General features: G+C 41.8%; 1 protein-coding gene across 1 annotated transcript in view; it reads left to right on the top strand.

Annotated features, from left to right (window-relative positions):
- The first annotated feature begins 2,255 nt into the window (after positions 1–2,255).
- The window catches only part of LOC124036462, a 28,185-nt gene continuing 16,149 nt past the window's right edge, over positions 2,256–14,291 (top strand). Inside the window, exon 1 of the mRNA XM_046351073.1 lies at positions 2,256–2,425. Coding sequence (XP_046207029.1) covers positions 2,285–2,425 — 141 coding nt within the window. The 5' untranslated portion in view covers positions 2,256–2,284. The remainder of the gene's footprint in view (positions 2,426–14,291) is intronic.

Genomic DNA, 14,291 nt, shown 5'->3' with positions numbered 1-14,291 from the left:
ACTCTGACACGGTCGTCAGGTGTACACCGTTTCCTCTGACACATTGGTGCGGCTGGCTTCTGGATTTAATGGGCATTGTGTCAAGAAGCTGTGCGGTTTGGCTTGGTTGGGTTGTGTTTCAGGGTAAACACACGGCTCTCAACCGTTGCCTCTCCCGAGTCTGTACGGGAGTTGCAGCGATGAGAAAGACTGTAACAAGAAATTGGGGAGAAAAAGGGGTAAAAAAACAACAACAAAAAACATGTCAGATCTTCAACATTATATCCACATTGAAATGGTGTGGTGTGCCCATTGGGATGTGTCACTATGTTGATAAAAACATGTTATGAAATCTTGTTTGCCAAAAGGCTGGAGAAACATAATACAGACTCCAAAAAGATATGGGAACGATTCTGGTTTTTACATAAAGGAATATCATGGCCACGAAGTACCACTTATCAGAAGAAATTAAATTATCTCCCTATGTATTTTGTTTGTATTTTTCTGTTTGTTTGGGTTGTTGGTTTGTCTTATTGGTTATTATTTTTGTATTTTATTGGTTGTGGCCCAATGGGCTCCTGTATAGTTTGGTGTATTGTGTGATTATTTTGTGTTGAATATGAAAAAATGAAATAAATTGTTTAATAAAAAATAAAAACTATTGTTTCACTTCACTGAATGTTTGCAGACTAACTTTGTAGGGGGAATATGTGGGATATAGAAGCTTGGTTCTTAGTAAAAGAACCAGGGTTGGTGTCAATTTTATAAATGTACTCATGAATTGACCCCAACCTTGGCAAGAAGAATGTGTTTAAAGTTACAATGTTTAGTAGGAAACAGCAACCAAACTTGTAATAATCTTCAGATTAAAAGCAATGCTGATCATTTGATCATATATACACATACCCTTACTTGCGAGTCTGGAGAAGATGAGGTGGAGGAGGGAGAAGGAGAGATGAGGAGCCATGTGTGTGGGATTTTGGTCTCTGTCCCTTACCTGGTATGAATGCACAAATGTGTGTTTCTAAGACCAATGTACCAAAGACAATGACACTACCTCCTAATCTTCATAGGCATCACTGTTTATTACTCGCTTCCTGCTACATTTACGTTAAAATGCCACCCCCCCCCCCCCTCAGTGGCAGATAGCAACTATTACGTCCCTTGAGCTAGTTGTAATCTAAGGCTCTCAGTCCTATTTTTATTCTGTTTTTTAAATATTTATGTTTTTTTTTCTCACAATGAATATAAAAGCCAAGACCTCTTGGTAGCAATACTATCAACAGGAAGGCTACACAAGGATTACCCTGGCCAGCACATGTAGTTACCAAGAAATGTGCAGTGCAGTATCTTGTTCCACCACAAGACTGTCCCATGTACTCACTGACGTGCATATGAGTGAGTATGCTCAGGAATGATTACTTTAAATTGACAGGGCAGACAATAGATGCTACTCCCTCCTGATTTGCCCTTAAAGTTGTTAAAGCCAGCCAAAAAATATGATAAACAGTTTAGTGAGCATTTTGTTCTATAATCAGAATATCAGATAATCTCATTAACTCCATGTGATACAGATCATCTTCAGGGCATTTGTAAATATGCTTTTGTCAACTTTACACAAATGTATTCTCAACTCTGCATAAGTCAAGTAATGTATTTGATGTGAAAAGATCTGATGTGATTTGTCAAAATACTAATTAGTGGAAAAAAGATTAGAATTGGGCTACCTGTGTAAATGCAGCCATAGGCTTAGAAGTGTAGCCTTCCTATATGATTGTATATTGCCTTTGCCAAAAGGGTTGGGCTTTTCTGGCACAGGTGGTAGTGGACTTTCTCTTTGCGCTCCAGCTTTCCATTCTCAATTTTCTACACATTCATAAAGTCATTATATCTACACCTACACTGGGTCAAGCTCACTTTGTGCACCCCACGCTTAATTGGTGGCACCAATGCAAGAGTAAGCTACCCATGTACACATTGGGGTTGGGCACGGGAACTCCTAAATGAGAGTACTATTACCCTGATACCAAGTTGCCTGGGCTTTTATGGAACAGGTCTGTTCCTTAATCACATCACAATCATGTAAAGTTACTCCAAATCAATGGTCTGCAGATGACCTACTACAAGGAAATGTAGGTTACTATTCATAATCCCACGCATGGTGCATTGAAAGTGTACGTTTTGTCAAAATGATTGTGGGCAAATTGTACTGACTGTCAAGTTGTGAGCGCTTCAGTACAACCCCCTGTGATTTCTGTATGCGGGTCCACGAACGATGAAAGCGCGCCCCCGAGACTTCAGGTGAATGGGAAGCGAGAGCGGGTTATGGTTCAGTGTGCGTCGGGGAAAAGGAAAAATAAGGAAAATGACCTGCAACAACTCGTTCTGGGCACATGTGTTCATGACAGCGTATTTACTATGGGTCACGGGACGTGTTGCTCAGAAAGTAAGTAACACATGGCTGCTCTTTGTTTACAGTCTATATTTGCCTCATAAAAAAACGCAGTGATTTGTTTCACCCGTCATCGGTCTTCTAGTTTAGTGACTGGCTGAAAACTTGTTAAGCAAGAATTAAACTGTATTAAGTTTCCTTGTTGTTGTTGTTGTGTAGCTAGTTATTTTCCACCCAGGGAAAGACAGAATATAGACTTTCCTGGGTAATTTGTAATTATTGTGAGAACTTGATGCACTAAATGCACTGTAAAGTATTGTAGTAGTCCGGTATGCATGTGGACACCACCCGTGCATACACAGGGCTCATCTCTCCAGAAGTTTGAGCATAGTTTTACATTAAAAATCACTTTTCTTTTTAGTCATCTAATATCATTAACTTATAAAATTATCTACCATCCTATCGAGTGCTACAAAAAGCTTATTGACATTTCAATAGGAAGCTTCCAATAGTAATTACCCCAAGTTCAAAGTCATGCTGGGTTGGTAATTGAGGAAAATAAGTCATTATTTTATGTTATTTTTCCAGTTGATCATTTTGTCAATTTAATGAGCAATTGGATATCAGCTTTTCGCAACTGTAAGATATTACACAAAAATACACATTAATATTAGGCTATAGCCCGATGTGTCTGCACTTCTTGATAATCAGCTGGCAGTACTCTCTGTAAGGCTGCATTTTCCAACCATGGGGAGGAAAACATCCCATGACACTGAGCATGCACTCAATTTTTTGTCCTCAACTATATCTAGTAGAGTTAAAGGCAATGGCATGCAGAGTCAGACAGAGAGAGCAGTGAAATGAGAACCACATGGATGAAGCCAGAGCAGGGCATGTTCACCTCCTGTTGGTCTGAGTCTGACTCACTCTCACTTTGTGGTGAAAACAATCCCCACTGCCTGACTGCCTGACACTGACATGGATTTCATGACTTTATTCCTGAACAAGAGCTCTCATAAATCACCCTGTACATACTGTAGAGTAGAGAAACCTTACTCCTGCTCTCTGTTCAACAACACACAGCAGTTTCTGTCTGACACGGTTCCTAGTACAGTAGTATTTAAGTGTAAACCAACCGTTCCCTTACAATTCATTATCTGTGTTACATGGCACTGGATTGCATCAGTGGCTTTTTTCCTGGTTATTGGGTTTCCACATTCACACTAAGGTGGGGTTTGGGGGGTGTAACACACCTGAAACATGTTTAGTACAGTGGAGGCTGCTGAGGGGGAGTACGGCTCATAATAATGGCTGGAATGGAGTCAATGGAATGGTATCAAACACATCAAAGATGTGGTTTGCATGTGGTCGATACCACTCCATTGACACCATTCCAGCCATTATTATTAGCCGCCCTCCCCTCAGCAGCCTCCACTGGTTTAGCAGTATGGTTGTTCAAAAGATGGTGCAGCAGAAGCAGTCCAGGTGACACTCTAGGAAGAAACCTGTATGTGGGCTACATTATTATTAATATCTGCTCTCCTTTTCTAAGTGTTCTGTATGTGAACATCTGACACTGTAGCATTGACTTACTGCACATATATTTATGCTATTTATCTGGGGAGAATTAAGCTATTGATCGCCACTATACTGAATATGAAATATAAGACAGAGGTGTCACATGGCCAAATGAATCCATAACATTACTGTGTCATAGTGTCTATGGGCCATGGAAGTGTGCTATTTAATCATGTTCAGTTATTAGCATTTGGGAAAGACTTCCCTAATCTGTTCAGTGCTTACAGGTGATTAACAGAGTCCGGCAGAAGGCGTTCTTTTTAATCACCAAATTCTTCCTGACAACTTTGGCAGCAGTTAGAATGCAGTGCTACCATAAAATAATTTCCCCCACTTCCTATGTGGTTTCTGGGGCTGTAGCCTCTCCGCAATGATTTGAGTGTGACACGGCATTCGGAAAGTATTCAGACCGCTCGACTTTTCAATCAATCTACACACAATACCCCATAATAACAAAGCGAAAACAGGTTTTTAGACATTTTAGCAAATTTATAAAATGTATAAAAACTGAAATGCCTTATTTACATAATTATTAAGACCCTTTGCTATGAGACTCGAAATTGAGCTCAGGTGCATCCTGTTTTCATTGATCATCCTTGAGATGTTTCTACAACTTGATTGGAGTCCACCTGTGGCAAATTAAATTGATTGGACATGATTTGGAATGGCATACACCTGTCTATATAATGTCCCACAGTTGACAATGCTTGTCAGAGCAAAAACCAAGCCATGAGGTTGAAGGAATTGTTCGTAGAGCTCCAAGACAGGATTGTGTCGAGGCACAGATCTGGTGAAGGGTACCAAAACATTTCTGCAGCATTGAAGGTCCCCAAAAACACAGTGGCCTCCATCATTCTTCAATGGAAGAAGTTTGGAACCACCAAGACTCTTCCAAGAGCTGGCTGCCCGGACAAACTGAGCAATTGGGGGAGAATGGCCTTGGTCAGGGAGGTGACCAAGAACCCAATGGTCACTCTGACAGAGCTCCAGAATTCCTCTGTGGAGATGGGAGAACCTTCTAGAAGGACAACCATCTCTCCAGCACTCCACCAATCAGGCATTTATGGTAGAGTGGCCAGACGGAAGCCACTCCTCAGTAAAAGGCACATGACAGCCTGCTTGGAGTTAGCCAAAGGCACCTAAAGAACTCTCAGACCATGAGAAACAATATTCTCTGGTCTGATGAAACCAAGATTGAACTCTTTGGCCTGAATGCCAAGCGTCGTGTCTGGAGGAAACCTGGCACCATGCTTATGGTGAAGCATGGTGGTGGCAGTATCATGCTGTGGGGATGTTTTTCAGTGTCAGGGACTGGGAGACTAGTCAGAATCGAGGGGAAAGATAAATAGAGCAAGGTACAGAGAGATCCTTGATGAAAACCTTCTCCAGAGCGCTCAGGACCTTAGAATGGGGCGAAGGTTCACCTTCCAACAGGACAAAGACCCCAAGCACACAGCCAAGACAATGCAGGAGTGGCTTCGGGACAAGTCTCTGACTGTCCTTGAGTGGCCCAACCAGAGCTCGGACTTGAACCGAATCAAACATTTCTGGAGAGACCTGAAAAAAGCTATGCGGCAACTCTCCTCATCCAACCTGACAGAGCTTGAGAGGATCTTCAAAGAAGAATGGGAGAAACCCCCCAAATACAGTTGTGCCAAGCTTATAGCATCACCCAAGGAGACTCTAGGCTGTAATCCCTGCCAAAGGTGCTTCAACAAAGTACTGCGTAAAGAGTCTGAATACTTATGTAAATGTGATATTTCAGGGGGTTTTTGTAATACATTTGCAAACATTTCTAAAATCCTGTTTTTTTTGTTTTTGTATTGGTCACATACACGTGTTTAGCAGATGTTATTGCAGGTGTAAGCGAAATGCTTGTGTTTCTAGCTCCAACAGTACAGTAATATCTAGTAAGTCATATCTAATAATTCACAACAATGCACACATCTAAAGTAATGGAACGGAATTAAGAAACATTTTCTGGGCTAATAATGTAAGAATTAACTAATAAAATAAAAAATACTGCAAAGTTGCCTAGAAACTAGAAGCACGGCTGCCCTATCTGTCTGCACCATGGTTGTACACCATTTAGAAGAAGGCTGTAACGTAACGAAATGTGGAAAAAGTCAAGTGGTCTAAATCCTTTCCGAATGTACTGTATGGAAATGCCAATTTATCTCCTAGAAAATGTGCAATTGTGTGTGATTTCATTGGATTACAAGTGCGGCCATTTTGGTTTCACTATCGCAATTTGCTAAGACTTCATTCTAGTTTTGATTGAAGTGTTGTTGGAGATAATCTGGGGTTTGTTTCTTTATCAACATTTTCCTTTTAATCCTTTTAAAATCTTTTAAAAATGTATTTTGTTTTTTCATTGCAGAGTTCTCCCTTGGGTAATTTCAAAATAAATATTAGTTATGACCACCCACTACTACAACACTAGGAAGGAGAATCCCTAAGCCTACAAACTGTCAAGACTCGTCCCCATCCACTGTGACTGAGTGGCGGTGAGCAGTAGAATTCTTAGAACTGACAACAAAAGCCCTTGGTATATTGAATTGTCAGCGTCCCCAGCTTTAGTTTCTGTGTGCGTAGGGTGCTCACTATCTTTTCAATTATCTGCCTGATGGGGCACTCTAAATGATGCCTTTGTCCTCTTGTCCTCTTTTGTATAAAGTTGATTTTTGGAACAGCGTAAACAGGCTTGGAATTCATTGCATCCACCCCCAAAGGGGAATCTTTCAACTTTGATAAATCCACCACCCGAACATTTAGACAAATGAAAACCACCCTAACATCTAGCTAGACAAATGAGAGCATGTTTGACATTTGAAGTTATGAAATATTACAGTATCTTTACATAATGTCATTGCTTATTCTAATGTTGATTTTTAAACAAGCATCAGTTTGATGCTGAGGAATTCACCGAGGAATTCATCCCCTAGCTAAATGTCTAAAGTCCATAAAGAGACTGGTTCATACTGTAAACACATATTGGTCAGACGGTGAGGTTGGCATGATGGTAAATAAACTGTACCGTTACTTTAAATGAGATGATTGGGCCAGGCAGAGGGAGTGAGCGAGAGCTCCAGCTGCCCAGCTAGCTGGCTTGGCTGTTCTGGCTGTCTGTGTTGTTGTCATCCTGTATGTTGGGGCTACTCGCTCAGCTGCTGAGAGATTAATTACTGAGGATGCATCCATTCACTGCCTGGATCACATTCCAAATCTGGAAATTATTTCTCCAAATTGGTCCGAACCACCATGGAGACATAACTCTGACTGACTGCATCTCATCAACATGCTTTAATTTCTAGACTAGGCGTCCTTAGTTAATGACTGTTAGTGCAACCTCCTATCCAGAGAGGAAGAAAAATACAGGGAAAACTATGTTAATTGGTGTGTGCACCACAAATGTGGAACCCCCTATCCAACATCCCGCCCACTCAGCCACATATCTATGTGGAGTTGGAGGGCCCACCACCACCACTACAATGCTGAACATTCCACTGTCTCATGCGGAGCAGAGAAAATGTGTGGCCCCAACATTGACGACCAAAGATTATCGTGGCCTTGATGGTAATTTGAAAAGGTCAGAATTTTGTGCGGTGATTTAGAGCATGAGGCCTCTGCTCTCCCAGGTCAGTGGGGGCAGCTTCAGCTAGAGCCCAATCAGGAAGCTCACCAATTGTTTGTAAACTCACCCTGAGTGAAGCTGAGGGCTTGGGATACCTGCATACACCACCACACCATGCTTAGAGTGCCTTCAGAAAGTATTCAAACCCCTTGACTTTTTCCACATTTTGTTACGTTACAGCCATATTCTAAAATAGATTCAATAAAAACAATTCCTCAGCAATCTACATACTATACCTGATAATGACAAAGGTCCCCAAGAACACAGTGACCTCCATCATTCTTAAACAGAAGACGTTTGGAACCACAAAGACTCTTCCTAGAGCTGTCAAATTGAGCAATCGGGGGAGAAGGGCCTTGGTCAGGGAGGGGACCAAGAACCCGATAGTCACTCTGACAGAGCTCTACAGTTCCTCTCTGGAGATGGGAGAGCCTTCCAGAAAGACAACGCTCTCTGCAGCACTCCACCAATCAGGCCTTTATGGTAGCCAGACGGAAGCCACTCCTCAGAAAAAGTCACATGACAGCCTGCTTGGAGTTAGCCAAAAGGCACCTAAAGACTCTCAGACCATTTTAAACATTTACATTTAAGTCATTTAGCAGACGCTCTTATCCAGAGCGACTTACAAATTGGTGCATTCACCTTATGACATCCAGTAGAACAGTCACTTTACAATAGTGCATCTAAATCTTAAAGGGGGGGGTGAGAAGGATTACTTATCCTATCCTAGGTATTCCTTAAAGAGGTGGGGTTTCAGGTGTCTCCGGAAGGTGGTGATTGACTCCGCTGTCCTGGCGTCGTGAGGGAGTTTGTTCCACCATTGGGGGGCCAGAGCAGCGAACAGTTTTGACTGGGCTGAGCGGGAACTGTACTTCCTCAGTGGTAGGGAGGCGAGCAGGCCAGAGGTGGATGAACGCAGTGCCCTTGTTTGGGTGTAGGGCCTGATCAGAGCCTGGAGGTACTGAGGTGCCGTTCCCCTCACAGCTCCGTAGGCAAGCACCATGGTCTTGTAGATTTTCTGGTCTGATGAAACCATGATTGAACTCTTTGGCCTGAATGCCAAGCATCACATCTGGAGGTAACCTGGCACCATCCCTATGGTGAAGCATGGTGGTGGCAGCATCATGCTGTGGGATGTTTTTCAGCGTCAGGGACTGGGAGACTAGTTAGGATCGAGGCAAAGATGAACAGAGCAAAGTACAGAGAGATCCTTGATGACAACCTTCTCTAGAGCGCTCAGGACCTCAGACTGGGGCAAAGGTTCACCTTCCAACAGGACAACAACCCTAAGGACACAGTCAAGACAACGTAGGAGTGGCTCTGAATGTCCTTGAGTGGCCCGGACTTGAACCCGATCTAACATCTCTGGAGAGACCTGAAAATAGTTGTTCAGCAACGCTCCCATCCAACCTGACAGAGCTTGAGAGGATCTGCAGTGCAGAATGGGAGAAACTTCCCAAATACAGGTGCGGCAAGCTTGTGGCATCATACCCAAGAAGACTCAAGGCTGTAATCACTGCCAAAGATGCTTCAACAAAGTACTGAGTGAAGGGTCTGAATACTTTTAAAATTTCTAAGAAATTATTGTTATTTTATTTAACCTTTATTTAACTAGGTAAGTCAGTTATTTAAGAATAAATTCTTATTTACAATGACGGGGGCATGGGATTAAAAAATAAAGATAAAAACAATATAAATATAGAACAAAACACTCATCACAACAAGAGAGACAACACAACACTTCATAAAGAGAGACCTAGGACAACAACACAGCAAGTCAGCAACACATGACAACACAGCATGGAAGCAACACTCCATTAGCTAACAAAAAAATACTGTTTTTGCTTTGTCATTATGTGGTATTGTGTGTAGATTTGATGATGGGAAAAAAAATGTTTTTATACGTTTTAGAATAATGCTGTGGAAAAAGTCAGTGTCTGAATACTTTCTGAAGGCACTGTATTGTACAAGTTGTGGGCTCGTGTATCAGTGCCTTTTCACATCTGTGGACAGACAACACCGGGTGCAAGGATGTTGTGTCTTAGTATGGTGCTTCTATGACACACAGATTCAGTATTCTCCACAGTAGAAATAACCCCAATGTCTATGCTCTAGATTTCTGTCTGTGTCTGACCTGACCAGCAACAGTGGCTAAATGACTGCGACAGACATACAGAGGAGCTTCTGAGCCCTGGGTTATATAACACTTCATCTGGGAGTTGGCATAGCTGAAGCGTCAGCCTGTGGAGCAGTGTCACTTTTCTACTCCAGTAAACAGCGCCTGGGAGGATCCCTGCCCCCTTGAGGGGCCCGTCTGGCTGTTTAGGAGCCAGTCAGGGGCTGTTTGTGCATGTGAGGGAAGGGAATGAGTGAGTGTGTGACAGCGATCGCTATGGAAAGATGAGCCTCTGTTTCAAGGGTTTTAGCTGGGGCTTTCATCATACTAGTTGTATACTCACTAACCTGTTTCAATTCCTCAGTAAGCTCTTCAGTTGTTAGGGAGAGTTTTTTTTATGATTTATAGATTGGAATTGTGTTCAAAATTCATATTCCAAACAGCAAATCAATCATAGGGATATTCTTTTAGTAGGCTTTGTATAAAGTTCAAACTATATTTCAGGTAATTTGCAGTTCTGGAAATGTTGTCCTGACAAAGGATTCAAGTTGCTTAACAATATCAATATTATGGTCAACCTCAAACTAATCACAGGTTTGCATTTGACATTCTAATGCACAAAGCATTCTACAGCATTATATGCTTGGTTTCTCTGCTTTTGTAAAGGGATCGTCTAGTCAATCTCCTTGTGTGGCACAACTCGGGTGCAATGACCGACCAGCAGGGTCTTCTGTAAACTTTCTGCCTGCTCCTACTTATTAACATCACTTCATTAAAGTGTTATCTCCCATCCCACCATGAAGTGGTGCAACCAAACAGCACTGCTGCCCATTGTTCCCCATGAGAAAAGGCTTCCTTGAATAATGCCCGCCCTGGCTGCGACTGCCAGTGGAGAGGCCTGTGTCTGTGATGTAACAGAACTGGGATGTTTGGCATTATAAGAATGTCCCATTTGCATTTTACACTGTGGCACTTTGAGGCCATTCATGTGTAGTCTACCATGTACATCACACCACAGTGAGGGTGGCGGACCTCCAGATAGCCAGTCCTAGTGCAGCCAGAGCCAGGAAAATGACAGTCCCTGTCCCTCCTTCCCTGACAAAGTTCTCTCTTTCTATGTAGCCCACACACTGTCAATAGAAAGAGCCTGGCTACACGAATGTGGATTTGGACACTTATATTGGTCACGGAGACAGACAAACACACCCCTTCCTTCCCCCCCATGTTGTCAAGCTGTTCCCTTCATTCTATAGGGTATGGCACAATACCACTACACTGCACAACACCGTAGAGCAAACACGGAAATTGGCTTACTTTCTGCAACCTCTCTGGGAATGGCATTTGACCAGTTCAAATGTCATCCGCGTAATTTATGTATTGTTGTTGTGGCGCTCATGACATGAGTTCCTAATAAGTCTACGGCCATTTTCTCTTTTGCACCTTACTATGACATAATGTTTTCACACTAAACAGCAGAGAAAGCATTGAGAAAGAAAAGGCTATTATACAACACTCTTAGAACTAGTTGGGCTTCAAAGTGTGCCTTGATTCTTATAATTTATCACTGTTATATAAGCCTCCATCACTATCAAATTGTATTTACCACTGCATAAATTAGAATTTGTTTCTGTAATTATTTGATTTTGGTGCCCAAACTTGACAATGAGTGTACTGTGTCCATAGCAATAAAACATTTACAACATTTCAGTTAATCTTAAAGAGCCAATGAACACCCCAATTGGCACGTGTGTTTTTCTGTTGCAACAGAAAGTTTCTGATTCCGCGTTTGGTTAATGATGTTTGTCCCACATGAGACACTGTAGACCCGGAAGCCTATTTCACTCCCTCGAAATCCCCAGAATGAATCTCAGTCAAGAAATCTGTAATTTATTTAGACATTTTTGCTGAGGGTGTTTTAGTTGTACAGTTTTACATCTAACTAAGGTGTTTGGTGCAGTATTTCTCAAGTAAAAAAATGTGCAACGTGTTGTTTTATTGAAACAAAGCCAGAGGTGCTGGGCAGGTCGGTCTCACCGTCTATGCTATTGGATAGAGAGAAATCACTGCAGCTGCTCACCCATGTTAGTGGGCAAATGTACAGTATCACTCAAAAGTGTGGACACTACTCATTCAAGGGTTTTCGTTGATTTGTGCTATTTTCTGCATTGTAGAATAATAGTGAAGACGTCAACACTATGAAAAAACACATATGGAGTCATGTAGTAACCAAAAAGTGTTAATCAAATAAAAATATATTTGAGATTTGAGATTCTTCAAAGTAGCCACCCTTTGCCTTGATGACAGCTTTGCACACTCTTGGCATTCTCTCAACCAGCTTCACCTGGAATGCTTTTCCAACAATCTTGAAGGAGTTCCCACATATGCTGAGCACTTGTTGGCTACTTTTCCTTCACTCTGCTGTCCAATTCATCCCAAACCATCTCAATTGGGTTGAGGTTGGGTGATTTGTAGAGGCCAGGTCATCTGATGCAGCACTCCATCACTCTCCTTCTTGGTCAAATAGCCCTTACACAGCCTGGAGGTGTGTTGGGTCATTGTCCTGTTGAAAAACAAATGAAAGTCCCACTAAGTGCAAAGCAGATGGGATGGCGTATCGCTGCAGAATGCTGTGGTAACCATGCTGGTTAAGTGTGCCTTGAATTCTAAATAAATCACAGTGTCACCAGCAAAACACCCCCACACCATCACACCTCCCCCATACTTCACGGTGGGAACCACACATGCAGGGATCATCTGTTCACCTACTCTGCGTCTCACAAAGATCATCCATCAAATGTATTTATATAAAGCCCTTCTTACATCAGCTGATGTCACAAAGTGCTGTACAGAAACCCAGCCTTTTTCAAGTCTCTTCTTATTATTGGTGTCCTTTAGTAGTGCAATTCGACCATGAAGGCCTGATTCACGCAGTCTCCTCTGAACAGTTGATGTTGAGATCAACTGAAGCATTTATTTCTGAGGCTGGAAGCTCTAATGAACTTATCCTCTGCAGCAGAGGTAACTTTGGGTCTTCCTTTCCTGTGGCGGTCCTCATGAGAGACAGTTTCATCATAGCACTTGATGGGTTTTGCGACTGCACTTGAAGAAACTTTCAAAGTTCTTAATGTTCCACATTGACTGACTGTCATTTCTCTTTGCTTATTTGAGCTGTTCTTTCCATAATATGGACTTCGTCTTTTACCAAATAGGGCTATCGTCTGTATACCACCTCTACGTTGTCACAACACAACTGATTGGCTGAAACCCATTAAGAAGGAAAGAAATTCCACAATTTAACTTAATGAGACAGACCTGTTAATTGAAATGCATTCCAGGTGACTAGATCATGAAGCTGGTTGAGATAATGCCAAGAGTGTGCAAAGCTGTCATCAAGGCAAAGGGTGTCTACTTTGAAGAATCTCAAATATTAAATATATTTGGATTTGTTTAACACTTTTTTGGTTACTACATGATTCCATATGTTTTATTTCATAGTTTTGATGTCTTCACTATTATTCTACAATGTAGAAAATAGTATAAATAACAAGAAAACCTTGAATGAGTAGGCGTGTCCAAACTTTTGAGTGGTACTGTACATCCTCAAATCAAACTTAATTTACCTGTTGTGACGCATGGATGTTCCAAACTCCGTTTTAGACGAAAGTTCAAACTATATTTCAGGTAATTTGCAGTTCTGGAAATGTTTTTCTGACAAAGGATTCAAGTTGCTTAACAATATCAATATTATGGTCAACCTCAAACTAATCACAGGTTTGCATTTGACATTCCAATGCACAAAGCATTCTACAGCATTATATGCTTGGTTTCTCTGCTTTTGTAAAGGGATCGTCTAGTCAATCTCCTTGTGTGGCACAACTCGGGTGCAATGACCGACCAGCAGGGTCTTCTGTAAACTTTCTGCCTGCTCCTACTTATTAACATCACTTCATTAAAGTGTTATCTCCCATCCCACCATGAAGTGGTGCAACCAAACAGCACTGCTGCCCATTGTTCCCCATGAGAAAAGGCTTCCTTGAATAATGCCCGCCTTGGCTGCGACTGCCAGTGGAGAGAGGCCTGTGTCTGTGATGTAACAGAACTGGGATGTTTGGCATTATAAGAATGTCCCATTTGCATTTTACACTGTGGCACTTTCATCATAGCGCTTGATGGGTTTTGCGACTGCACTTGAAGAAACTTTCAAAGTTCTTAATGTTCCACATTGACTGACTTTCATGTCTTAAAGTAATGATGGACTGTCGTTTCTCTTTGCTTATTTGAGCTGTTCTTTCCATAATATGGACTTCGTCTTTTACCAAATAGGGCTATCGTCTGTATACCACCTCTACCTTGTCACAACACAACTGATTGGCTGAAACCCATTAAGAAGGAAAGAAATTCCACAATTTAACTTAATGAGACACACCTGTTAATTGAAATGCATTCCAGGTGACTACATCATGAAGCTGGTTGAGATAATGCCAAGAGTGTGCAAAGCTGACATCAAGGCAAAGGGTGTCTACTTTGAAGAATCTCAAATATAAAATATATTTGGATTTGTTTAACAATTTTTTGGTTACTACATGATTCCA

This window comes from Oncorhynchus gorbuscha, linkage group LG05 (genome assembly GCF_021184085.1).
Source record: "Oncorhynchus gorbuscha isolate QuinsamMale2020 ecotype Even-year linkage group LG05, OgorEven_v1.0, whole genome shotgun sequence".
NCBI classification, from domain to species: Eukaryota; Metazoa; Chordata; class Actinopteri; order Salmoniformes; family Salmonidae; genus Oncorhynchus; species Oncorhynchus gorbuscha.
This window is presented reverse-complemented; position numbering and strand designations above follow the sequence as displayed.